Source organism: Fukomys damarensis, unplaced genomic scaffold (assembly GCF_012274545.1).
Source record: "Fukomys damarensis isolate Sample0158 unplaced genomic scaffold, DMR_v1.0_HiC HiC_scaffold_23, whole genome shotgun sequence".
In the NCBI taxonomy this organism is placed as follows: Eukaryota; Metazoa; Chordata; class Mammalia; order Rodentia; family Bathyergidae; genus Fukomys; species Fukomys damarensis.
This window is the reverse complement of record NW_022900935.1, coordinates 63,738,900-63,765,603: the sequence shown is the minus strand read 5'-3', so window position 1 is coordinate 63,765,603 and position 26,704 is coordinate 63,738,900. Positions and strand designations below refer to the sequence as shown.

The following is a 26,704-nucleotide window of genomic DNA, read 5'->3' as shown; positions in this document are numbered from 1 at the left end:
GGACAGTACCACATGGCCTCCATCAGTCCTCCTGGGCCCAGAGAGAGAGGCCATAGGGCCTCCCTGTGCTCCAAAATCTCCACACAGGCTCTTCCACATCCTCTTGGAAACTTGCCAGTGCCCAGAAGGGGAGGTCAGCCCTGCGGTCCGGCACTCGTCCTGATCAGACGCCCTCAGATCTCTGGGCTGTCATCACACACAGCAGGAACGCACACTTGGCGAGCGTGGCCACAGATGGTCTGCTCGTCTCTCTGGGCCTCCCCGCTCTGCTATTGTAACCCTGCAGCCTTTATAGCATCTGCGGCTTTCTGATGTCTTTAGAGAGATGCTTTTGATATTCTGTCTGGTTTTCCTAGTTCTTAGTGGGAGCATTGATCTTTCTGCTGTAAACTACTGCATCCTACGTGCAAGTGGAAGTCTGTTTCCTGTGTTTACAATTTTAATTTCTGTTTCTCATCACTCATTGCTGGTGAATTCAGATATGCATTGAAAGTCATACATAGTGACCTAGTATTCTGTGATCACACTAAGCCTTCTAATTAGTTCTACTGCATTTCTCAGTCCTGTGGGATACGTAGAGATCACATTGTCTACAAATAGAGGTCTTATTTCTCCCTTCCGGATATGTGTGCGTGTTTTCTTTTTCTTGCTACCACATTGACCAGGGCAACAACATGACATTGAACAGAACTGGTGACAGTGGAACCCTTTACCACTGACTGTGATGTCACCTGTAGGATTCTTAGTAGCTGTGTTCTGCAAACGCGAGGGAAGTTCCTTCCACAGTGTCCTCCCTTGAATGTGGGGAACACCGAGACCAGGCCCCCAGTGGAAGCCTGTATCTCCCCACAGTTCCTAATCCCATCTCCTAACAGCTTAACCAAGCACTATCATGCACTGTGAGGTGTAAAAGCCAAACTAGCACAACTGTTTTTCTTCACACTTTCATGGACTTTCATTCTTACTGTAGATCTGAGCAACATCAACATGCAATCTTTTCCTCTCCTTATTGAGAACATTCATCACTTCACTTAAAGAAAGCACTTCATGGCTTCTCTTTGGCATATCTTAGCTCTTCAGGGCCAGGTGTGGTGATGCTTGCTGTAATTTTAGGATTTGGGGAGGCTCGGTCAGAAGGATTGCAAATTCAAGTACTGACTGAGTAATGTAGCAAAACTTTGTCTCAAAATAGAATATAAAATGGGCTGAGGAAGGTAGCTCAGTGTAAAGGTACTGAGTTCATCCGGGAGTGGTGGTGCACACCTGTAATCCCAGCACTCGGGAGGCAGATTCAGGAGGATCCCTGTGAGTTCAAGAATAGCCTGGGCTACATAGTGAGTTCCAGGTCAGTCTTAACTACATAGTGAGACCCTGTCTCAAAAAAAATAAACAAAAAGGTCTTGAGTTCAACCCTCAGTCCCCTCCCCAAAAAGGGGGGTGATGTGAGAAGAGATCATCAGCAGAACTGATGCAAAGCAGTCTGAGCAGCCAAAAAGGCTGCTCATAACTAAGGGGCAGGCGGCTACTCAGCATGGACACACTGGGCAAAGAACAAAATAACAAGATTTTGTTACACTACTTGTGCTGCATGCTTTTTTTTTTTTTGTCACTGGAGAAAAGCACCTTAGAGGAAGAAAGGTTTAAATTTGGCTTAGAGTTTCAGGGTATTCAGTCCAAGGTCAGGGGCTCCAAAGCAGGACTGTCTTGGCTGAAGGACGTGGCAAAGGAGATTCGCTTACTTGTCGGTGGCCAGGCAGCAGGGAGGGGAGCACGGGAGACCCTCACCATCCAACCACTTCCCCAAAAGCCCAGCAGAGGCAAGCAATCCTATAGTGCATGATTTTGGGGGATATGGCAAATCCAAACCATGACATTAATCAAACATGCATGCAATTTAAACTTAAACAGTGTTTTATTTCTGGGATTTCCCTCTGAATATTTTTAGACCATGGTAAGACTAAAACCATGGAAAGCAAAACAATAGGTAAGAGACCACTGTATTCCTAGCTTGCTAAGAATTTTTATGATAAATAGTTATTATCTCAAATGCTTTTCAGGCTGGAAATATCATAAGGTTTTTCTTCTTTGGTCTGTTGATTCTGTGAATTATATTGATGGCTGGAGGGTTGAACCAATGTTACATTTCTCAGAATAAAGTTACTTCAGGATAAAGACCACTTTTTTTTTTTTTTTTTTTTTTTTTTTTTTTTTGAGACAGGATCTTCTATGTTGCCCAGACTGGCTCTAGGCTCAAGTGATCCTCTTGTCTCGGCCTCCTGAATTGCTGGGACTACAGGTACGTACTGTTGCACCTGGCTTCCAATTTGCTAATATTTTGTTGTGGACTTTGGATCTGCATTCATGAAAGATACTGGCTTGTGGTGTCTTTGCAATGGCCTTATGTGGCTTTGATACAAGAGTAATATTGGGCTTCGGGAAATGTTTACTCTTTAGGTTTTGGTAAGTTTGTGTGGTATGTCTGTTTTTATTTTTATTTTATTTTTTGGTACCGGGGATCGAACTTGGGACCTTATGCTTGCAAAGCAGGTGGCAGAACCACTGAGCTTAATTCCTGGCCCTATAAGTTTATTTTTAAATGTCTGGTTCAATTTAACTTCATTATAGATTTATGACTATTTGGTTTATCTACTTTTGTTTTGTTTTTGACATAGGGTCTTGCTATTTATTCCAGGCTGGCGTGACTCACTATGTGGTCTCATGGTATGGCCTCAAATTGCAGCAATCCTCCTGCCTCAGCCTTCTCAATGCTGGGGTTACAAGCTTGTCACGCCATGTCCAGCTTCTTGTCCTTGAGTGAACTTGTCTAGTTTGTGTCTTTCAAGGAGTTTGTCTTTTTCACCTAAATTGTCAAACTTAAAGGCAAAAGATTGTAATATTTCCTTGATATCTTTTTAATGTCTATAAAGTCTGTAGTGATAAGTGATAGCCTTTTTTTTTTTTTTCAGTACGAGGATCAAGCTTGGTACTTTGTGCATACAAGGCTCCACTGAGCCAAAACCCAGCCTTTCATTTCTAATGTAATTTGTGTCTTTTTTTTTCCCCCTGATGAGATCAGGATTATCAAATTTATTGATTTTTTTTCAAATAATTTTTTTTTTTGAGACAGGGTCTTAGTATGTAGCGCAGGTTGGCCTCAAACTCGTGGTGATCCTGCTTCTGCCTCTCAAGTGCTGGGATTATAGGAGTGTGCCACCATGCCCAGAAAAAGAACTAGGTTTTGTTTTTGTTTTATTTTTGGTACCAGGGATCAAACTCAGGACCTTGTGCTTGTGAGGGAGGTAGGGTGCCCCTGGATCTAAATCCCCAGCCCAGAACTGGTTTTTAATTTTACTGATTTTTTCTAATTTTTCTATTTTAATTTTCATTTATTCCTGCTTTTTATTTCTTTTGTTCTGTTTTTTGGTTTTTTTTGGAACCAGGGATCAAACTTGGGTCCTGTGCTTATGAGGCAGGTGGCAGAACCACTAAGCTAAATCCCCAGTTCAGTTCTGTTGGTTTTTGATATAATTTGTATTTTTTTCTAAATATTTAATTAAAAGTTTAGATAATTGATTTAAAAAAAATTTTTTTAAAATTTTAAGACAGAGTCTCACTATGTACCCCAGGCTGGCCTTGAACTCACAGCCTTCCCATGCTGGGATTATAGGCGTGTGCCACCATGCCCAGCTGATTAATTTTTTTAAATATAAGAATGTAATGTTATAAATTTCTCCTAAATGCTGTTTTACCTACAATCCATAAATACTCATACAGTGATTTTTTTTTTTTTTTTTTGGTACTAGGGATTGAACTCAGGACCTTGAGCTTTAGAGGTAGGTGTGGCACCACTGAGCTAAATCCCTGGCCAGTGAATATTTTCATTCAATTAAAAATATTTTTTAACCAAGACCTGTCATGTAAAGGTACAAGATCCCAGTAATGAATGTAACTGTACTGTATACCTAGAATGTAGCAATAAATTCAATTTAAATAAAAATATATTTTCTTATTTCCCATGTGATTTCCTCTTTAATCTATAGGTTATTTAGTATTTGTAGATTTTTCCAGATAACTTGTTGCCAATTTCTGAGTAATACTACGCCTGAAAACATGGGGTTTTGTGAGTTCAGTTCTTTCACCTTATAAGGTTTATTCTATGGCCCCGTGCATGGCAGGTTTTTGCGAACACTCCATAGGTATGTGGGAGGGACAAATGCAAATGTCATTTAGGCAGGTCTCTCATATTCTTATGATTTTCTGTTTATTTTCTCATGTATAGAAAGAAAAGGATTAAATTCTCTAACTATAAGAAACCATTGACCTTTGGGTTCTATCAGTTTTTGCTTTCTGTTTTTAAGTTCTATTGTTAGGTGGACAAACATACATTTAAGACTGTTGTAGGGGCTGAGGCTGTAGCTCAATGGTTCCACTGCCTGCCTCGTAAGCGCAAGGACCCGAGTTCGGGTCCCAGTACCAAAAAAAGACTGTTGTGCTTGCTTTGCTAATCTTTTATTCTGGTTTAAATTCTTTGCTCTAAAGCTTACATTAACAGTAACATCACTATCCCATCTTTATTTTGATTAGAGTTTGCGTGGTTTTCTCCTTTTCCTTTTAACCTATTCTACCTTTCTTTCTTTATTGGTACTGGGGATCGAACTCGGGTTCTTGGGCTTGTGAGGCAGGTGGTGGAACCACTGAGCTAAATCCCCAGCCCGCTACCTTTATATTTAAAGTGTGTTTCTAGTAGACAACTTAAATTTTTTTTTTTTTGGTACTGGGGATCAAACAGGTCCTTGTGATTTCGAGGCAGGCAGTGGAACCACTGAGCTAAATCCCCGGCCCCTTAGTTAATTTTTTAAAATTCCAGTTTCACTTTTTACCTTGCAATCAGTGTGTTTATATGATGTATATTGAATTACTAACACAACTGGGTTGAGGTCTACTATTTTAGTTTCTAGTTTTCCCCTCCTTTTTTTTTTTTTTTTTTTTAGTGGTACTACGGATTGAACCTAGCCTTCATACTGAGCTATGTCCACTCCAAGCCTTTTATTTTCAAGATATAAATTTTTTTTAAAATTTGTAAGACAAGGTCTTACTAAGTCCCTAAATTGCCCAGGTTGGACTCAAATTTGCAATCCTCCTGCTTCAGCCTCCCAGAGGGCTGGGAACAGGCATGTGCCACCATACCTGGTTTCTTCTCTGTCTTTTTGTTACTGTGTTTCCTCCTGCCTTCTTTCATTTTTTGGTACGGAGGATCGAACTCAGTACCTTGTGCTTGTGAGGCAGGTGGTGGCACCACTGAGCTAAATCCCTGGCCCTCCTGCCTTCTTTTAGATTTTTGTTTTTTGGAGATAGGGTCTATGTAATTCAGGCTTGCCTTGAACTGTGTATCCCCCTGCCTCAGCCCCTCAAGTGCCGGGATTACAGATGTGTACCACTATGCCCAGCCCTTTTTTATTTTTTAGAGACAGGGTCTCACTATGTAGTTGAGTTTGACCTGGAACTCACTATGTAGCCCAGGCTGGTCTTGAACTCACAGTGATCCTCCTGCCTTAGCCTCCTGAGTGCTGGGATTACAGGCATGCGCCACCACGCCCGGCTGTTTTTCATTTTTGAGCCATCTTTATTTTTTTGGTAACGGGGATTGAACTCGGGACCTTACGCTTGCAAAGCAGACAGTGGAACCACTGAGCTAAATCTACAGCCCTATTTTTCATTTTTGAGACAAGGTTTGCTAAGTCAATAAATTGCCCAGGCTGGGCTTGAATTTGGGATTCTCCAGCTTCAGCCCTCCAGAACGCTGGGATTACAGGAAATGTGTCTGCCTGGCTTTTTAAATTAAAAAAAAAAAAATTGAATTTGGGACTTTGCATTTGTGTGGCAGGCAGTGGCACTGAACTAAATCTCTGGCTCCTCACCATGCCTGGCTTGTCAGCACTTTAAAATTGCTGTAGCTGGGTATGGTGGTGTATGTCTGCAATCCTAATACTCAGGAGACTGAGGCAGGAAAATCACTGGAAGATGCCCTGGGCTAATGAGTTCAAGGCCAGGCTGATCACAGAGCAAGACTCTGTCTCAAAAGACCAAAAATAATAAAATAATTGTTCCTCTTCTGGCCTACACGGTTTTAATTAAAAACATGCAGTCACCCACATTGCATGTGTGTGCCAGCTACTGTTACTATGTGTCTAGGAAAGATTTTCTTTGGATTTACCTCTTTGTGGGTCAAAGTTTCAGGAATCTGTACATTGGTAACTTACACTGAAGTTGTGACTTTTCATCACTATTTCTTCCAATATTTTTCTGCTCTCATCTCTTTCTCCTCTCTGTATAGGAATTTTTTTTTTTGTACCGGGGATCGAACTTGGGTCCTTGTGCTTGCACGGCAGGCAGCAGAACCACTGAGCTAAATCCCCGGCTCTCCGTACAGGATTTTGTTTGTTTGTTTTTTGGGTTTTTTGAGACAGGGTCTCACTATGTAGTTGAAACTGACCTAGAACTCACTATGTAGCCCAGGCTGGTCTCGAACTCACATCGATCCTCCTGCCTCAGCCTCCCAAGTGCTGGGATTACAGGCATATTCCACCACGCCAGGCTCAGTATAGGATCTTAATTGCTCCTAGGTTTGGCCTCTTGATCTTGTCCCTGAGACTCTGTTTCGCCCACTCCTAATCCTTGTCCTTCTGTCTGTTCTCCAGACAGAACAAGTTCTGTTGGTGCATCATCAAGTTCAGAGCTCCTTTCCTCAGTCATCTACATTTGCTCTTGAACCTGTTAAAAAATTTTTGTTTTTGGTATTGTAATCCCAGGTAGAATTTTCACGACCCCCATACATATGGCCTCCACTCCTCAGCTGAGAAGTGCTGCCTTGCCATTTGTTTCTGGTGTGTTTGCCTTTACCTTCTGGGCCACAGTTATAATTGCTTTGAAGTTTGGGTCCAATAATTCTTTTTTTTTTTTTACTGTGACAGAGTCACTGAGTGATGGGATTATAGGAGTGTACCACCATGCCTGGCCTGGGTCCAGTAATTTTATCAGTTTGGATCATCTCTGAGTTAGATCTATTGATCGTCTTTTCCTTTGGAAACTCATTAAATTTTCATGATTCTTTGTGTGTCAAGTAATTTGGGGTTGTAAATTGAACATTTTTTTTGTGGTACTAGGGGTCGAACTCAGGACCTTGTGCTTGCAAGGCAGGTGCAGAGCCACTGAGCTAAATCCCCAGTCATGTAACATTGGACATTTTGACTGTCATGGTCCGTGTTCTCTGTTACAGTCCTCGGGAGAATGTTGATTTTTCTGTTTTTGCGCCCATCAACCTGGTTGGCATAATTTCTGCTAGCCTCAGTGGCCTGTGGTTTCAGCCCAAGTACCACTTTTAAAATCTTTTTATGCTGCTTCTTTGAGTCTGTGTGGGGCGGGGAGGGGGGGACTCAGGTGTGAGGTGGGTCTTGTGTTGGTTCCCCTTCTGCAGTTCCCTGGGACACACACACACGTACACATACACTCTTTCTAGATCTCAGGGTCCCCTTTCCCTATCCCTCTGGCCAGAAAGACAGGGTTTGTTAGAGGTTTAACTGTGTTTTGCTCCGCAGTTCTGAAGTTGAGGCCTACGGGGGCAAAGTTGCATGAGACAGAAAGTAAATCCAGCTGACTCCGTCCCTATATGAGCCACCTCCTTCATTTATGGCTCTGGTTTCCTTTGTGGCGCCCTGAGGGGGCTGGTGGTAGTTTCCTTGTTTTTCCTGGATTTAAGCTTTTGTTGTCACAGTGAGAGATGTTGTAGTGGGCGTCACTGCCACACAGGTACAAACCCTTTCTGGGTCACTTTCAAAGAGAAGAAAAATCAACGGGTGATGAGGCAGTTTTTCTAAAACAATTCATATTTGTTCCTTATTTGAGTTCCTCTCTGTCAAAGTTCTCTGCTGTTGAATGTTGCATAAGCAGAATCCACATGTATTTGTACCACTTCCTTGGGCGCCGGAGCAGGGAAGCTGCGGACTCAGCCCAGGTCAGCAGAGGAGACCCCTTGGCTGAGGGTGGGTGGCAGCACCGGCCTGAGAAGCAGCCATGGTGTCTCTAGTGCGCCCAGGGGAGCAGGGAATTTCCTCCAGGACATCTCCTAGAAATAAGGAGGCGCCTAGACCTAGTCCTCTCATAAGTAGGTGTGTTCTCATGGGCTCCTTCAAATCTACAGTTAAATTTAAGTTAAATGCTACAAGTCTAGAATTAGACACTTGGAGGAATACCTATATATATCTATATATTTAGAGGAATAGCATTTTTTCATTGTTTATTGGTACATTTTAGGTGTACAATATGATGACATCCTTCATTGGGAATTTGTACCTTTGGATGATATATCTTGGTTCTTATTTTTTCCCCATTTTCCTGCTCTCCCTTCAACCCTTCCACCTGGAGGGGTATATTTTTATTATTTACGAAAAAATTTTGTCTTAAGCAAAAATACAAGGGAGGAACACCACAGTACCTGAGAACAAATTGTTTATAAACATGGGTTTAAATATATGAGGAGGACTGCCAGTGTGATGGCACATGTCTATAATCCCATTACTGAAGGAGACTGAGGCAGGAGGACTGCAAATTCGAGTTGCTCCTGGGCAACTTGAGATTCCAGCTCAAATTTGAACAAACTTGGAATGCAGTTTAGGGCTAGAGCACCCCCGGGTGCAATCTCTAGTACTGAAAAATCAATCAATCAGAAAGACTTAAGTAGAAGGAATAAAGATGGGGACCTGAAGATATCCAATGGGTAACTAAAAGCCAGATGAAGCTTGGCATTTCTCCCTTCAGTTTTTATTTCTCTTATAACCTCAAAACGTTGTGTCAGATCCCTACTGCATTCTGCATATAGGTATGTTAATCACGCAAGGAGTGTCCACATCACCAGGTTTGTTGCCCCTAACTTTCGGTACCCTATTTCATCCCCTTCAAGACTTAAGGACACCAAGCCAAGGTAAGAGTAACTAAAGTAATCTTCGGGATTTGTAGAGACATCCAATTACCAGCCTATGCACCAGGTCCAGGTCTAGTTTCAGACGCCCAGAAGTAGTATCTATAAGTCTCCAGCCATTGTCCTAAACCTCAGCCACCTCAGATTCAGGGAAAACAGCCTCACAGACCACTTCCTGGGGAGTTCACCTCCCCCAAGCAAGAACCGTCAACTCAAGGAAACTGAATTGCCGCACAAATAAACCATAAGGATTACTTGGAAGCTGCAAAGCCAGGACCGGAAGTGGGACCCCAGCTCGTCACAGTGCCCTGCCGCCGATTTAGAGAGACCCCCTTTCCCGGTTAACAGGCCTGAACCTCTCGGTCGGAGTGAGTGCGTACCTGTTCTCCCTCACTTTCTAACGCTACCTGTGCCTCACACGGACGTGTTCTGAAATTCCTTTTCGCCGACGAGGGTCAGGAACAGACAGACTTCGCAGGGCACGCCCGGGTCCCATCTCGTCTTCCCGGGGCCCGCCAGGTAAGACGACTCAGAGCCGCGAGGCGCCTCCCGTGACGTCACCAGGGAGCGACACGCCCCGCGCGTCAGCCAGAGTCGCTCCAGTTCTGCGTGGTCGAGGGCCCTAGAGACGCAGCTCGCTCAACCGGTGGCGGCCTTCCCGCCACGTTCTCTTGACTTGTGAAGCAGGAGAATCTGAACAGTGGAAACTGGTTGCTGACCTGGGGCGGCACTGAAAACGTAAGTGTGTGAAGAGACGACCGTGTTGTTCAGTCCGCTCCAGTCCAGACAGGAAGTGCTTCCTTCAGTGAGGCCTAGAGTGACCGGACGTGTCCAGCAGCTTCGTCCCACAGTGCTCCCACCTGCGGTCGGCCAGTGTCGGGGCATGTTCGGACCCAAGTGCTGACCCCACCGGTCCTGACACACCGTCGGTGGTTACCTGGTGGGCCCAGCCATGAGTGAGGCTCCATCTGCCTTCCCAGCTGGGGATCCTCTCATGGGAGATCACTCTCCCTCCACGGACACTGAGCTGTTCTCTTCAGGAAGTTATTCACCCGACTGCAAACCCACCCGCAAGCGTGCCATTATCCTATTTATGTTTTGTGATCGGAATCACAGGAGTTGCATGAAGACCCACAGGTGTGTCAGAAGCCGGTTGCTCAGTCACCATCCAGGTCATCAGCCCTGTGCCTGCCCTGCCCTAAAAGGGGAGGAAGGGTGTGTGTAGGGGGAAGTAGTGGGTTGAATTTTGCACAAAATACTCTGTGTGGACTTTGTTTTCCTGTTTTTATTTTTTTGCTAGCATCAGATTTATTTTTCAGTCTTTGTCAAGTTAATTATTAACACAGACTAACAGCCAGACTAACACATAAAAAACATATAAAGCACATAAAAACAATTATATTCAATCAAGGTACCCTTTAGATACATTGACCATGCTGAATTAAAATAATTTTAAAATTTTCTGTTATCTTTTTTTTGCACTTTATCTATTGGGTTTCTTGAATAAGAGACACCATATGATATTTAAATTTGTGTGTCTGATTTACTTAATATTATGGCCTCGGCACATATGTTTTCCTATTTATTTATGTGTTGATGAACATATAGGCTGCTTCCAAAATGTAGCTATTATGAATTATGCTGTTGTAAATATGGGCATGCATGCATGCCTGCAAGATCAACACTTTTGGGAAAATACCTAGAAAGGGACTAGCTAAGTCAAATGGAATCTCTGCTTTCAGGTTTTTCTTTGTTTGAGACAGGGTCTTGCTTTGTAGGCCAGGCTGGCCTTGAACTCACAGTGATCCTCCTGCCTCAGCCTTCACTGCTAGGATTACGGGTGTGTAATCCACCATGCCTGGCAACTTTTAGTTTTTTTGATGAAGCTCCATACTCATTTCCATTTTGGTTGTTCACGTTTACTCTCCTACCAACAGTGAAGAGGGGCCTGCTCCATCTTCTCCAGAATTCATTATTGTTTGATTCTTGATGATGGCCATTCTTTCTGGAGTGAGATGGACTCTCAGTGTTGTTTTCTTTTCTTTTTTTTTTTTTTTTTGGTAGTGGGAATTGAACTCAGGGACTCACACTTGCCAGGCAGATAACTGCACTGCTGAGCTACATTCCCAGTCCAGTGTTATTTTAATTTGCATGTCGTGAATGGCCAGTCATGTTGAACATTTTTTGATGTATTTATTGGCCATTTGTATTTCTTCAAATGCCCATTTATTGATGGAATCTTTAAATTTGGGGGAGTCTAACTTTTTAGTTCTTTGTAAATTCTAGATATTAGTCCTTGAGTAATAGTAGCAAAAATTTTCCCCCATTCTTTGTTGGTTGTTTCCTTTGCTGTATAGAAGCTTTTTAATTTGATATCCCATTTATTGATTCTAGGTATTTGTGCAACTGGGTTCTGTTCAGACAATCTTTGCTTGTACCTATGTCAAGAATTTTACCTGTTTTCTTTCACTAGATTTAATATTTAGATCTTTGATCCATTTTTAATTTAGTTTATTGCATGGTGAGAAATTCGGGTATAGGTTCAATCTTTGGCATGTGGATAGCCAGTTTTCCCAGCACCATTTGTTAAAGAGGCTATCTTTCCTTTAGGGAAAGTATTCGGCCCCTTTGTCAAAGATAAGGTAGATGAATGTTCCTGTTGTTTCTGCATCCTCTATTCTGTTCATTGATCCACAGGATTATTTTTTGTTTTTTGTTTTTGCCAATACCATGCTGTTTTTATTTGTTTATTTTGGTACTGGGGATTGAACTCTAGACTTTGTACTTGTGAGGCAGTTGGCAGCACCACTGAGCTAAATTCCCCGCCCAAGGAATCTGACCTTTCTCTCTCTCTGTTTTTTGATACTGGGGATTGATGGAACTCAGGCCCTTATGCTTGTGAGGCAAGTGGCAGAACCACTGAGCTAAATCCCTGGGCCTGTGAATAGTTTTTTTAAAAATGCCATTCGTGTTGTATTGATTTTTCTCTTATTCCGGTTAAACTCTTAGTCTTCTTTGCATCTAGCAGCATCTAGCAGTTGTTGGATCCATTTTTCATGTTCTCCTGTTTTTTAGGTGTCATTGAGGTTGTTTTTTTTTTTTTTTTTTTGAGTGGTTGGTTTTTGTTTTTTTTTGAAACAGGGTCTTGATATGTAGTTTGGGCTGGCTTGAACTCACTATGGTAGTCCAGGCTGACTTTGAACTCATGGTAATCCTCGTGCCTCAGCCTCCTGAGTACTGGGATTACAGCATGTACCACTATGCCTGGCCCTGAGTAGTTGGTCTGTCTTTGAAAGCATCATTGTCTTCTAGTTCTGAGATTCTGTTCTTGCACTGGTCACTTCTGGTGCTCATATTTTCAATATAATTTTTTTTTTTTGTATCGGGGATCAGTCTCAACCTTGTGGTGCCACTGAGCTAAATCCCCACCCCACTGGGCATATAATTTTAATCTCATGTATTTATTTTTACTTAAAATTTTTTTTTTTTTTTTTACTTTTTTTTGGTACTGGGGATCAAACTCAGGATCTTGCGCTTGCAAAGCAGGTGGTGGAACCACTGAGCTAAATCCCTAGCCCTCTTGTGTATTTTTGATTGAAAACTTTTATGGACTGTAATTCTTTGCTAGTTATTTATGTTTTATATTGTTTTGTTTAGTTCATCTAGCTTTTTTTTTTTTCCTGGTACCAGGGATCAAACTCAGGACCTTGTGCTTGTGAGGCAGGTGCAGAACCACTGAGCTAAATCTCCGGCCCCATCTAGCTTTTTTTATTAGTGTCTACTGAAAGTTCCTGGATAACTTTGATTGTTATTCTCATTATTCACTTGGTTATATCTCCTGTGATCCCAATGAGTACCTCTTTAATCGACTTTCTAATCTGCATTCCCCTTTCAAGTAATTTGGGTGTGTGGTTTATGCTTGAATTCCCTTGGATTGGCCTCAGGGGAGTTGGGAGTTCAGGAACACATTTTGTTGCCTTGTATCATCATTTTCTTTTCTTTCTTCCTTGGGATCGAACTCTTGTTGTTGCACTTTTGAGGCAGGCGGTGGAACCACTGCACTAAATCCCCAATCCTTCTTATTTTCTACTCTGTGTGTATGTGTGTGTGTACGTTTTTGGATGTTAATAATGTAAAGACTTTGCTGCCAGTATAACGATGTCTTTTTTTTTTTTTTTTTTTTTTTTGTGCCGTTTTTTTTTTTGGTACCCGGGATTGAACTCCGGTCCTTGTGCTTGCAAGGCAGTCAGTGGCACCACTGAGCTAAATCCCCAGCCCCTCCTCATTGAGTTTATCAGTACATTTTAGGTATACAGTACAGTTACATTCATCATTGGGATCGTGTACCTTTACATGACAGGCCTTGGTTCTAATTTTTTCCCCTTATCCCTGCCCTCCCTTTACCCCCTCCTCCCTTCCCTACTTAGAAATACTTTATTTCCATTTTTTCATTTTCTCTCTTTTTTTCTTTTAGCAATGTCTTTAGTTAGTCACTTTTCTTTAGTGTACTTTGGGCATAGCTAACTAAGCCCGAAGATCTACCACCTCAGTTAATTTGGGAGGGGAGGATGCAGTGTAATTAGCCCAACACCAAGTTTTCTGGGAACGTGCTGTAGTATTGTTGACATCACAAAGGTAATCTGCCTGTTTGTTTACAGAGGAAACCCATTAATAGCAACATTTATATGACCCTGGTAACATCAAGTAAATCAGCTACATAGTATCATGTTCTATATACTGTGACAAATTGGATATTAACATACCATGAGAACGAATTATGTATCACCCTTAACCCCAGAGAAATTCAGTTACAGTATAAACACTGAAGTAACCCAGGTATTGACTCACAACTAATATGTACTAAATGAGACAGCTACATCTCTGCTAATGGTAGAAAAGAATTCAGCAGTAATTTTATAGAGTTAACTACCTGAAGATGAGTAAAGCTTTATGGTTATACCATTAAAGATTTGGGGATTGGGAACTGGGACTGAAAGAGGAAAAATTTGAAACCTTAAATTGTATGATATGAGGAGAGAGAAGTGGGACAAAGGATCCTATTGGGCATAGAAGAATGTTTGAAAGTTTAGGTAAAGTAAAGAGAAAAAAACTAATGAGAAATAGAAGATAAAATAAGAGTGGGGCAAAAAGAAACTATATGGGGAGTAAAAATAAGAAAAAGTTAAAGGGGAAAAAGTTAAAAGAAGAGGAAAAGTAAAGAGAAAGAGATTTAAAAAAAGACAAAGGAAAATTCTCCAAACCCCAATAAACTGGTGAAGAAGAAAAAAGAAAGGAATGAAGAAAAAGAAAAAAAAAAGACACAAAGAAAAGCAATTTCTCTGGGATTGTGAGTGTGTGGTTTTCTTCTGGGATGTACGGTGTTGGGGCAGTGACCAAGTGAAGATGTGTCCATACTCACGCTGGCACACAAGGGACGCAGTCAGCTCCCAGGTCTGTGCTAGGTGTAGGCACCAGCAGGCAGCTGGAGTAAGGAAAGTGCCATGACTTTGAAATCCAGAGCAACACAGGTGGGGCCTGGCCTCTGGCCCTGGGGGTGGGAACCGTGTCCTTTAGCTGAAACTCCTGGGGCAGGGGTCTCTCCAGCCTACTTCCTGACTGAGGCTGTCTCCCTTGGCTGTCTTGGAAACATAACAGTCAAGTTAGGGCTCAAATCGTCAACCCTTCCCTAGAATGGCATCTGACCGAGCATCCCCAGGACACAGTGGGTGCTGCGGGCTGGAGTCGCTCAGCAGTGGTTGTCTGGAAGGACCTGTGTAGGAGCAGAACCCTCGCCTTGCAGTTCACAGCCGGTCTGTTCTGCCACTGAGTTTCTCCCTGAAGCTTTTAGAGTCTTTAGCTTTCACTTTGTTTCTGTACACGTGGTCTCCCTTTCTGAAAGCCACAGGCCAGGAGCCAGGGAGGAAATGCAGACGGTCTCTTTCCTTCTTTGTGTTGTGTTCTGTCTCTTCAGTTTCTCTGTCCAATCCCTTGTTTCCTGGGGATCTCTCTTTTTTTCTTCTCTAAGGTATTATTTTCCAGCGTTTAGATTCTGAATCACAAAGAGGCTGAGTTGTCACTCACCACTCTGTGATTTTCTTTTCTGTTTTTAATGCTGTGAAGCTGGGAGCAGAAATAAAAGTGGAGGTGCCCACTCTACCCAACATCACAGAGCAGGTTTTCACTAGGGCATTGAGGCAAGGAAATGAAACCGGGCCTTCACTCTAAGCTACATCCCCAACTCTTTTTTCTTTTTTAATTTTAAGACAGGGTCTTGCAGTTCGTGAAATCTGTTTGTAGTCCTTTATGGCTCATTGCCAGGTTGGGCTCATATTCAAAATCCTCCTGCCTCAACCTCCCAGAGTGTTGGGATTACAGGCATGTGCCACCACACCCAAATGATGTTTAAGAATAATAATTAAGAATATAATTAAAATGTCTAGAGCTTATAAATTCAGCAAGATCGCATGATATCACTATACAAAAACCAACTGTATTTCTATAGACTTGCAGTGAATAATCTGAAATTAAAATTTTTAAAAATTCCATTTAAAATAGCATCAAAAATAGTAATAAACTGAAAAAAAGTATAAAACTTGTATTTTGAAAAATACAAAACTGTTGAATTAAATAAGACTCAAATAAATGAAAAAGTCTCTCTGTGACTCTGAAGAATTAGTATTGATTAGATGGCAGTACTCGTGAATTGTTTGTTTATTTATGGTTTTAAGATAAGCTCTCACTGTACAGTCCAGGCAGCACGCAAACTCAGCCTCCTGAGAACTGGGAGTACAGGTGTGCACCATCATGCCTGACATCTTGAATATGATCTGCAGATTTACTGTCACTTCTGTCACAGTGCCTTCTGGTTTCTTTGCACAAATTGAAAAAAAGCTTATCCGAAAAATTCATATGGAAATTCAGAGGCCCAGAATAACCAAAACAACCTTGAAAAAGAAGAACTTGGAAGATGCACATTTCCTGATTTCTAAACTTACTACAAAGCTAATAAGCTATGATGAGGATATGAAAGTAGATGTACAAATCAGTGAGAGAGAACTGAGAGTCTGGCATTATGATCACTTGACTTTTGAAAAGATGCTACAGTGATCAGTGGGGGAAAGAATTGTTTTTAATACACAGTGCTGGGACAGCAGATCTACATGGAAAAGAATGAGGCCAGAGTCACCCAAGCTCACGCCATACACTGGTTAACTCAGGTTAACTCAAAGACCCCTATGTAAGAACTACAAAACTTTTAAAAAGGAATCATGGGCATAAATCTTTATGACCTTGGATTAGGCAAGAATTTCCTAGGTATGACACCAAAAGCAAAGCAATAAAAAACCCCAAAACTTGGCTTTATAAAACTAAGCCTTTTGACCTTCATAGGATACCAGTAAAAAAGTAAAGACAGCCAGAATAGAAGATATTTACAAGTCCTATATCTGGTAAGGTTCTAGTATTCAAAATATATAGATTGTTACAACTATTATAATAGACAACTAACCAAATTAAAATGGGCAAAGAATCTGAGTGGACACATCGCTAAGAAGGTACACAAATGGCCACAACATGTGAGATGTCCAGCGGTATTAGACCTCAGAGAAGTGCAGATCAAAACCCAAGAGGGGCTTGGGATTTAGCTTAGTGGTTCCGCTGCCTGCTTTGCAAGTGCAAGGTCCCGAGTTTGATCCCCGTTACCAAAAACAAAAATACCCCCCCCCCACGACAGCATGTACCACCTCATTGGCTAAGATCTAAGGACAGGAACCAAGTGTTGGTGAGGCTGTGAGGAAACTGGAGCTGAAGAATGAGAAATGGCGCTGTTACTGCGGTGAACAGCTCGGTGAACAGACAGAGTTAGACCCAGCGATTCCACTCCTAGGTCTGTACCCAGGAGAAATGAAAACCTATGTGCACCCAGACACGTAAACGCACATGTTTATATCAGCATTATTCATACCGGTAAGAATGGAAACTGCCTGTCAGATCGAAGCGTGGATAAACAAAATGGTACCAATAAATGGCCTGTTCTGTGGCAGTAGAAAGAAGTGCGGATACACGCTACAACACAGATATGCCTGAAAAACATGCTAAGAAGCCAGGGAAGACTGTAGATTATATCCTTCCACTCCTACGAAGGTTCAGGGTAGGGAACTGATGTCGTAGTGGATGCTCAGGGCTGGGAAGGGGACGGAGCGGGGAATGGGAGTGGGGAGGTGACAGCCAAGGGATACAGGGTTGTTTTTGTTTGTTTGTTTGTTTGTTTTTTTTTGAGACAGTGTCTTACTATGTGGTTGAGACTGACCTGGAACTCACTATGTAGCCCAGGCTGGCCTCAAACTCAGAGCGATCCTCCTGCCTCAGCCTCCTGAATGCTGGGATTACAGGTGTGCGTCACCACGCCCGTCTTAGAGGGTTTCTTTGGAGGTTACAAAAGTTCTGAGAGTACTGCATGTGTCTGAATGCACTCAAAGCCATGCACTGGCTCCCCAATCCTGGGTGCAGCACTCGGTGGTGATATTTCTGAATGGGACCCCTGTGCCTCCCAGTGGCATCTCTGGTTTCTCATTCCTAAGCACGATGCTCAGTTTGGGAGTGTGGATGGCCATGGGACACCTAGGGTGACAGTCCTGACAGGAGCCTAGTTGACACTCAGCTCCCTGTTGTGCAGTCACATGGGTGGGGGGGTGCAGACATCATGGACAGCACAGGGCTGGCTCAAGTCCCATGGAACCTGGGGCCCCAGGACTACAGCCCCTTCCTGGCCCACCTGGCAGACTCGCCGCAGACATGGCAGACGTCAGCGACCCTGTCACATCCCTGTTGCATGGTGGACGGAGGGCTGGCAGCCTCCCCAAGTCCTGTGTCATTGTGACAACACCCTTGAGTCAAGTCCCTCTGGGGGCACCCCTGGGTCTGGGGGTTGTGTGGGCCCCAATGCCCACCTGGTGTCCCGCATGGCTGCACAAACTCCCCTCCCCACCCTACTCACCCGCGTGGGCTCCCTGCATCCTCACTGCGGTAGAGATGGAGGATCTCTGTGTGAAGTCCATAGAATTGCACAGGAAATGAAAACTGCTTTCCTGTGTGACTAAACAAAAGGGTTGGGGGTGTTGCTCAGCACGAGGCCCTGGGTGTGTCTCCAGTGCCACACAAACAAGAACAAACGATACTACATGACCGGGTGCACACCTGTAATCTGGCTACTTGGGAGGCTGAGGCAGGAGGACCACAAGTTGGAGGCTGCCCTGGGCAACTTAGAGACCCTGTCTCAGAATAAAAAGCCGGAAGGGCTGAGCTATAGTTGTAGAGTATTTGTCTCATATGCACGAGGCTCTGGGTTCAATCCTCCAGCAGTTAAACACAAGCATGAACTGAGGTAGATGCTGCTGCTTCAGCCTCTGGGCACCACCTGAATCACATGCTGCTTGACCAGGAGCCACATGGTTTTCCGCAGGATGCTGTGAAGTGCGTGCTACGTGGAGTTTTTCACCAGTGTCATCCTATTCTGTGTGGTCACAGCTTGTTCTTTCTCCTTTGGTCTGAACGTTCTTTGCAAAACTTAGGTTGAAGATTGACTGTGTTGTGGCTGAAAGGTGGGGCTTTCCTGAGCCGCCAGCACTGGGGACTGAATACACGGCCTCCCGCTGAGCTACACTCCTAGACCCTCTTTGTTTTGAGGCAGGGTGTAAGATGCCCAGAATGCCTCAAGCTTGTGATCTTTCTTCCTGCCTTAGTCCTCCAAAGTGCTGAGATTATAGGCAGGCACCATTCATTAGGCCAGGAGGGACTGAGACTCATGATAGGAGGGCCATTTAATGACAAAACAAGGCCAGGCAGGATGCCAGTGTGGGCTTGGACTCTTGGTGAGAAGTTCCTGGTCAGGTGAGCTGCCCATGCCCCTGTCTGTTACAGAAGCACAGATGCCCTGAGTTCCCGAGAAACTGCTACGAGTTGATGCTCTCCAGGCACCTATGATCTGGCAGGAAGCCAGTCTGAGGGCTGGGTGCTCAACACCCCACCCCCACAGTCTCAAGGGGACCGAAGTCTGGGTCACAGTCTGCCCCTTCGCTGAGGAACTGCTCTGTGCAGGAGCCAGCCAGGCACTGGGCACACAGGTCAGGTGCCCCATCCTGCCCAGGACATCCTGCATCCAGGCCCCACCCCTTCACTCCAGTCCATGCCCGCTTCTCTACTTTCTACACCACGTATGGGAGCCTTGGAAACCTAGGTCACTTCCCTGTCCCCATCTAAGCTGGGGCTGGAGTAGGCTCCAGGGTCCCTCAGCACTCTTAAAGCTGCCTGTCCTTTGGTTTCTGGGACCTCTCCTTGCCCCTCCATCCACTGGCTCTGTCACTGCTGCCAGGACCCCCATGGTGTGCCCACAGTATGCTCTTCCCTATCTCCCCAGACCCCAGGGAGCCTCTCTGGCAGGGTACCAGCTCTGCCTCAGGGTGTGCACTTAATTCTGACTTGCGATTGTTGTGGGTGCCGTGTCCCCACCTATACTGGAAGGAAGTCAGGCCAGGCTCTGGCTGCTGCGGAGCTCTTGGTAGCTGGCAGGAGCTGCCGCTGGCACCATGACAGAAGCTGCCAGCCAGGCGCTCTCAGCAGAGCCAGGGAATCAGCTCAGTCATTCTGGGCTGCAGGGATGAAATTAAAAGACTAACACCCTGGTGAGGGGCTATGGTCTCCTGTTTTTCTAGTTGCCCCGAGCAATACCTATGTGGCTCAGGCCAGGGCGCCATGGACAGCGGCTTGCCTGGGCTGAGGGTGGCCCACACACTGAAATGCTGCCAGCAGTCAGCCTGTCCTGGGTATGCCTGCCAGGGTCCTGGAGGAGGCAGACAGAAGAGGGGTCCACCTTGGAGAGGGGTTCGGGGAGGCTGTGGTCATGCCTGGACATCTGCCAAGGCCTGTCCAGATGTGCTGGCCTCTCTTGGCCCAGGCCCTGTCCCCTCCATAGGGTGTGGACCTGGCGCAGGCCTCACTGACTACTCAGGCTCCGGCAGCAGAATCCAGTGGGAGGAACGCAGGCGTTTTCTGCAAAATCTTCCTGAGGCTGGTGGGCAGAGAGCCTCCTCCTGGCAGACACGGGCAAGAGCAGAGAAGGCAGGGCAGCCCCTGGTCTGGTCTGGGAGGTGGCCATGTGTGTTCAGTGTGGTCCCCATCAGGTGTCCCTCACCTGGAGACTCAGGTTCCAGCTTCTCCCAAGAAACCATGAGCCCCGGCAACACAGGGCCCCCCATGAGGCTGCAGTGTAGGTGTGGGGCTGCTCACTCTCACTACCTGAGATCTCAGCCTAGGGTCCTGCAGCTGTGGGAACCACAAGCCCACTGAGCAACCACAGGCAGCCAGGTGCCTTCTGAGAGCGGCTAGAACAGTGCCCTGCCTGCAAGGAGCCACTGTCCAGAGGCAAATGTCAGACTTGGCCACAAGGAGCTGGCCTGCCTTCTGTTTACCAACAGGAAAGGCCCAGAGCCCACCCCTCTGCTGAATGCCTGGCCCTGGGCTGGTCCCAGAGGTGCTGGTCAGGGCACACTGTAACCCACTCGTGAAGCCAGGGCCGTATCAGGACACTGACACCCCAAGGCCACAGGCCATGCAGGGGCCAACTTTAATACATGGGTCGACCTGCTGGGGAGAAGGAAGACTCCCCGCTATTCCTGGTGTCCCTGTAGGTGTGGGGCTCTCTTGGGCCACTGCCCTCGTGCTGCTCACAGGCCAGGAGACACCAGTGAGATTGTCCAACAGAGCAAGTGCCATGTGCGAGGGGTCTTCCAGGCTCTGTGCCTCCTGTCCCGGGGATGTGGGACTCCCATGAGCACGTGATGGGGCCACACCTGCCAGAGCTGGGTCTTGCCGTCACCTTCAGGTGTCCTTCCTCAGCAAGGCCAAGCCATGGTGCACAGACCCACGGCGGCAGGGTGAGGCTGGGCCTCCTGTGGTCGTCGATCCAGCAGGGATGGCCTCTGGCCCACCTTCCCTGAATGACAGAAGCTTGAGTCTGGGTGCCGAGGCGGAGGTACTGGGAGGGTCAGCAAATGCAGGTTCCCAGGGGTTCTGCGCCCACCCTACTGGGAAACTGATGCCAGGCAAGGCGGGGAGCCTTTACCATCACCAGCTGATGGGAGCAACAAAGAAATGAAAGAGCACAAGGACCCCAAGGCCAGCTGGCACCTTTCCCTTGGGAGAGCACAGGCCACTGGGGGTGGGGGCAGCAGTGAACAGCACCAGGAGCAGCAGGTCCAGGCCGCGGCCATCGTGGAAACCACAGCCTCCACGAGCCAGGCTGCGCCAAGGGTTTGCACGTTGCCATCTGATCCAGAGATGAGAGCCAGACAGCCATGCCAGCACTCAGCCTGAACAGCGAGGGAGCCGCTTCTGAGCCTTCCTGGTGCGTGAGCCGCAGCTCTGCACAGCAGCACAATCCATGTGGGCTGCCAACCCAGGCTGCGGGCCGGTCCTGGGGAGCCCCTAAGTCCTGTGAGTGGTGCAGTTAGGAGGCTGCCACCAGGTCCGCCTGCCTGGACCTGACCTTGACAGGGGCTTTTTCTGTGGAGAAAAGAGGTAGGACTGTGACATCCAGAGGCCAAAGCAGACACTTCAGAGTAGGGTGGGCCATGCTGGGAGGGGCAGAGCTCCCCAGAGCTGCAGGGGAATGGAAGGAACCTGTACGAGCTGCCAAGGAGGGTCAGGTCCTGGGGAACTTTCCTAAGAGCCCGTGGCAAATACTGCCCACTGCCTCCATCAGCCTCCATTAGCGACTGATGCGGGCTGACGCTGGGAAGGAGCTGGTGCGCTCCACAAGTCTCTGCCCAGGTCAAATGTCAGGACGTCGCCCCTACTCCTAGGAGGCTGGGCCCCACATGAGGCCTCACGGCCGCACTCCACCAGGCTGGTCCTGGGTGCCCGTGCTCACCCACCCACTTCTGGGGAAGGTGCCAGCGTGCCTGTGCCGTGCTCCCTCCCAGGAACCATCATTCTGAGGATCCCAACAAAGACGAGAGAGTTGGGGTACCTGGATGCGTCTCTGGAAGGGGCTCTGAAGGAACCTCTGGGAGCTCTATTTGTTCCTGCAAGAAGCAAAGGCGAGGCTGTGAGGTGGTTGGTCGGCAGGTCACCACCAGCCTGCCTGGGCCCTGTCCTGAGTGGGGCCAAGAGTGGCTAGTCCTGTGTACCTAGCTGTTTGTGGTGGGACGACAGAGGAATGGAATAAGAACCCTCCCACTCAGAAGATCCCAACGAGGCACCTTCACTTGGGTCACCCTGGGGTCTCCGGGTGTGTTGCGATGGCCACCTCTTGGGGTGTCCTGAGACCCTGTGCCAGGATCACAGGTTTTGCTTTGTTTTGTTTTTGTTTTTTGGTACCGAGGATTGAACATGGGTCCTTGCACTTGTGAGGCAGGAGCAGAACCACTGAGCTAAATCCCTGGCCCCAGGATCACAAGTTTTACACAGGTACCCAGGTGGCACTGGTGCCCACAGGTCTAGGAAGACACTGCAGCCATCAGTCCTGAGGGTCCCGACCCTGGCTGGGTCTGGGAAGAGCTGTCCCAGTGAGTGGCGGGCAGCCTGCCAGCCTGGGGCTGTCTACCTCCAGACCCACCTGCCTAGGCAGGGCACCAGGCTCCTAGGCTCCAGCGGCAGGTGGTCACGGACTGAAAAGGTAACTTCCCAGTCAGACCTCCCATTGGGCTGAGGACAGTGGGAGCCTCTGGGGACCCAGGGCAGCCTTGGCAAATGAGGCAGGGCCCACAGATGGAGAACCCCTGTGCTGGGGCAACCACCGAGCTCAGAGCCTGGGTGTGGGGTAGGGCAGGATGCAGCATCAGAGCCGCCAGGGCCCAGCATGCACAGAACAGAGACACTGCAAGGAAAGAAAACCTGCTGACTAAAAGTCACGTCGGGAAGAAAGGGGCCGAGCAGGACAGGAAGACTCTGTGGATCAGTGGGTTGCAGCTGCTCCAACAGACCCTGGTGCCAGCCCCCAAACTGCTCCTACCTGAAAGGCCTCAGCCTAGCACAAACGCGAGCCACTTTGGGAAGGAGACCAGGGGCAAAACCAGTGCCCCGTGTGCTCAAATAAATCAGTGGCACACACCATAAGCAGGGGCCTGCTCGGGGCTCCCGGGCCCGATACCTGAGTGATCGCATTTAGCTCCTCCAGGATGGCGTCCTCATCCTCCTGTGTGAAGCTTCCGGCCAACAGCTCATCTATTTGCTGCAGAGGGAAGAGTGGCAGTGAACATGTGCCAGGCTGGGCCGAGGGAAAGGCGGCCCCTCCTGAAGCAGACAGCTGGTGGCTCTAGGTGCACCCTTGAGAGCAGCACCACCGTGGAGTGGGGCGGTCTGGCCCTCGAGGGCAGCTGGTCATAGGGTCACCGCGCTGGTGCTGGCACTGGCCAGCTGGTGGGGGGAGGCCTGTCCACACCTACCCTCTGGTACTCCACAGCCTCCTGCGTCTCGTCCAGGATCCGCTCCACTTCCTCGATGGACATCACCTAGAGTGGGCGATGTTTTGAAGCTGACATGTGGTACTATGCTACGGGGATGTGAGACCAGGCTTCACAGGTCTGAACCTCACTACCAGGCCCTACCCCAGCCTGTGCCAACCGTGACAATTACGGGCAAAGTGAGCCCAAAGTGGAGACTGTTCTCTGGGCGAGTGACTTGACTTCCTCTGAGTGGCACGTTCAAAGCAGCACCTCTGCCAGGCTGGTGCCCATGCCACCCACACCTAGTAAGGCGTTCAGAGAGGGCCAAAATGACCTCTGGAGCATCCTCGGCTCCTGACCAGCCCACTGGCTGGCCTGCTTGTCAGGAGCACGATGCGGGCACCCTGGGCTGAGCCCCATCTCCTCACAGGGCCAGGTCCAGGCTGCTTCCTGAGACAGGTGGGAACTCACTGTCTCCAGGAAGCCTCAGAGATGAGATCCTCACACTGCTCCCCTCCCCACCCTCCCTGTCACTCAGCCCCCGTGGAGCCAGCCCACCCCCGGGAGGTGCCACTCTCAGGTCCCTGAGCCCCAGACCGCCTGTCAGCCACTGTGCCACTCCCCAGCAGGCTGGACCCATGGCTGGGCACAGAGGGGCCTCAGACACGGAAGAGAAAGCCCAGACTCACCCTACCTGGCCCGGCGAGGACCCACCTGATGCATCTTGTTCAGACACTCGTTTCCCACCTGCAGCCCTTCCATCACCTTCATCTCAATCTGGGTGAACTCAATGCTCTGAACCTGCAAAGAACAGCCCAGTGGTCAGGAGCCCTGGCCGCCCTCTGACCAGGGTCTGCGGGGGTTAGGGTGGCCCTAGGTCTGTGCTCCCTCCCTGTCTCCTCCCCCTGCTCTTGCTTTCAGGGACGGTGAAGGCACCAGAGACACTAACAGGATTGGTGACTGCCAGCAGCTTGTGCCAGCAAGAGCAGAGCCACACTGTTCAGGCCCCAGCACCAGAGATGCTGACATCGACCCCTTCACCCCTGACCCAGGGTTGGCCCAGCTTCACCCCCGCAAGGGCCAACCTGTCCAGCCCCTAAGGCCTCAGGTTCCCGGTAATGGTTCCTGCCCTGCTCACCATGGCCTCCAGGCTGCTGATCTGGTTCTCCGTCCGGTCCAGGAGCTGCTCCCGGTACCGCTTCTTTTTGAGCAGCAGCTTGGCCCGTCTGTGGAGGAAGCCCACGGTTAGGGCGGTGGCCTCTGCTGCACCTGCCCACCCGCTCCAGGCCACGGCACATGCCCACTCACTCCTTCCTGCCGTCCCGCAGCAGCTGCCTCGCCAGGGCCCGCTCCCGCTCCAGCTGCTGTGTGACCCTCTTCTGGTACTGCCTCAGCTTGTCCCGCTGCTGCTTCAGTTGCTGCCGAGAGTGACCTGGTGTCAGTGCCCACTTGACTGAGTCTTTGCAGGCTGTCACACACCAGGCCGTGTGGCTGAGAGCTCACAAGGTTACCCTCAGGGGCCAGGCAGCCTCTAACAGTGTCCTCTACCTAGGGGCAGATCTGCCTTCTAGGAGACATGCAGCGATCCTGGGAAGTGTCTCCAGGTGCATGGTTGGGGGTGCTCCTCACATCCATCTCCCTGCAACTTCAAGGAGGTGAATCCCTCTCTAGTCAGTCACTGTGCAGCCTGAGCCACAGAAGAACAAGGCTGTGAGCAGTAGAAGCCCTCTGGGTTGGGTGGTGTAGCCACCAGTGCCTGGAAGATTCACATGCATTGGAGAAGAGGCAGCACCCGCATACACAGCCCACCTGGGGACGCCCCTCCCACTCTGAATTCATGCTTAGCTTCCCCTTGCACTGATACCCATCAACAAACACGCTGGATGGTATGTGTGAGTCACTAACCACCTCTCCATGCCACCCAAAAAGAATGCACCAGTGTTTGCCAGCTTTGGCCAATCCTTCCCAACTTAAGCCATTTCTTTTTTTCCAAATGCTACCATTTCAGATGACTTTTGGATGATTAGTTCCAGCCCAGGGCACTTCTCACACTCAGGATGATCTCTTTGGGGGAGATTACCGTAAGTGAACTAAATCAAGGTTCAGGCACCTTTAAAGCTTAGCTGGTAAGAAATCACACCCTGAAACCCACACGCACACAGTCTCTGAGGCTGTTTCCAGTCCTCTCTCCACTGAGTGTCCCTTACAGTCTGGCAGTGCCAGCGGCCAGTTCTCCCCTTGCTACGAGGTGCCCACTATTCTGCAGACAGTCTGTGGACTTCCTCCCCAGCTGTACTGGCAAAGCATTCCTGGGTTATTATCCATGCAACTACATAAGAAACTACAAGTCTGGCCTCCAGAAGGGATTGGAGAGGAGCCCAAGGGAGGCAAGATGGATAGGTTGCTTCTTTGTAAAGCAAAGGGTCTGAGCAGAGATCAGAGGCAGCAGACAGGGGCTGTACTTCCTTATGCCGGTTATCTCAGGAACATGTAACGCAACTGTGTCCCGAGCACCTAAAAGTCCACGGAACTATAGAACCCACCGAAGTGAACCCCTGTGAGAAAGCTTTATTTGGAGAAAAAAGTGAGGATGAGTCCTTAAAGAGAGGATAGGCCTGGGGCTACCTGCTCGCTAGCCAGAGACAGCAGAGGGTGGAGGCTGGACTCTGGGGAAAACCCTGACCCTCACGAGTGCTGCACCAGCTTCCTCTTAAGTACCAAAGTTTTGGCCACTTTAGTGACAAAACATGCCTATCGTTTCTTCTTCACCTGGGCGGATTTGGCCGTAACTTTTTGTGGGTATTTTTTGAGGCAGGGTCTCCCTTTGCAGTTCAGGCTGGCCCTGAACTCACAATGTTGCCCAGGCAGGCCTTGAACTGGCGCGATCCTCCCGCCTCAGTCTCCCTGAGATTACAGGAGTGTGACGCCACGCCCGGCTTGGCCACAACTTTTTATAACTTGAGCTCAGAAGCCAAGGTAAGAAAGCATTCTTCGGTTATATTCCTCTCTCTGTTACTACAAGAGTAATCTGTGTTCTTGTTGGCAAAAACTTAGGGAAGCATCAGAAGAGGCACAGTGTCAGGGGCAGCGCCTTCCTAACACGTTTTTCTATTCCCCGCTGGTCATTCTGCACACGTTTCCCCAATACATCATTTGGTCTCTTCCAAGACCCTAATTGCCCAGGAGCCCTGGGAACACCCTGCGCCTACAGGTAGGAACACCGTCCTGTCTGTCGGGGCGGGGACATCAGTCCGGCCGGCGTCCGCGGGCGGGGCGAGGGCACCGGGGG

General features: G+C 47.9%; 1 protein-coding gene across 1 annotated transcript in view; it reads right to left on the bottom strand.

Moving 5' to 3' along the window:
- Positions 1–17,316: 17,316 nt before the first annotated feature.
- Positions 17,317–26,704, bottom strand: part of Chmp6 (charged multivesicular body protein 6) — a 10,328-nt gene continuing 940 nt past the window's right edge. Inside the window, exons 3-10 of the mRNA XM_010618740.2 lie at positions 26,625–26,702; positions 24,724–24,833; positions 24,554–24,641; positions 24,130–24,216; positions 23,416–23,481; positions 23,121–23,201; positions 21,999–22,053; positions 17,317–21,532 (exon numbers count right to left, since the gene is read on the bottom strand). Coding sequence (XP_010617042.1) covers positions 21,477–21,532; positions 21,999–22,053; positions 23,121–23,201; positions 23,416–23,481; positions 24,130–24,216; positions 24,554–24,641; positions 24,724–24,833; positions 26,625–26,702 — 621 coding nt within the window. The 3' untranslated portion in view covers positions 17,317–21,476. The remainder of the gene's footprint in view (positions 21,533–21,998; positions 22,054–23,120; positions 23,202–23,415; positions 23,482–24,129; positions 24,217–24,553; positions 24,642–24,723; positions 24,834–26,624; positions 26,703–26,704) is intronic.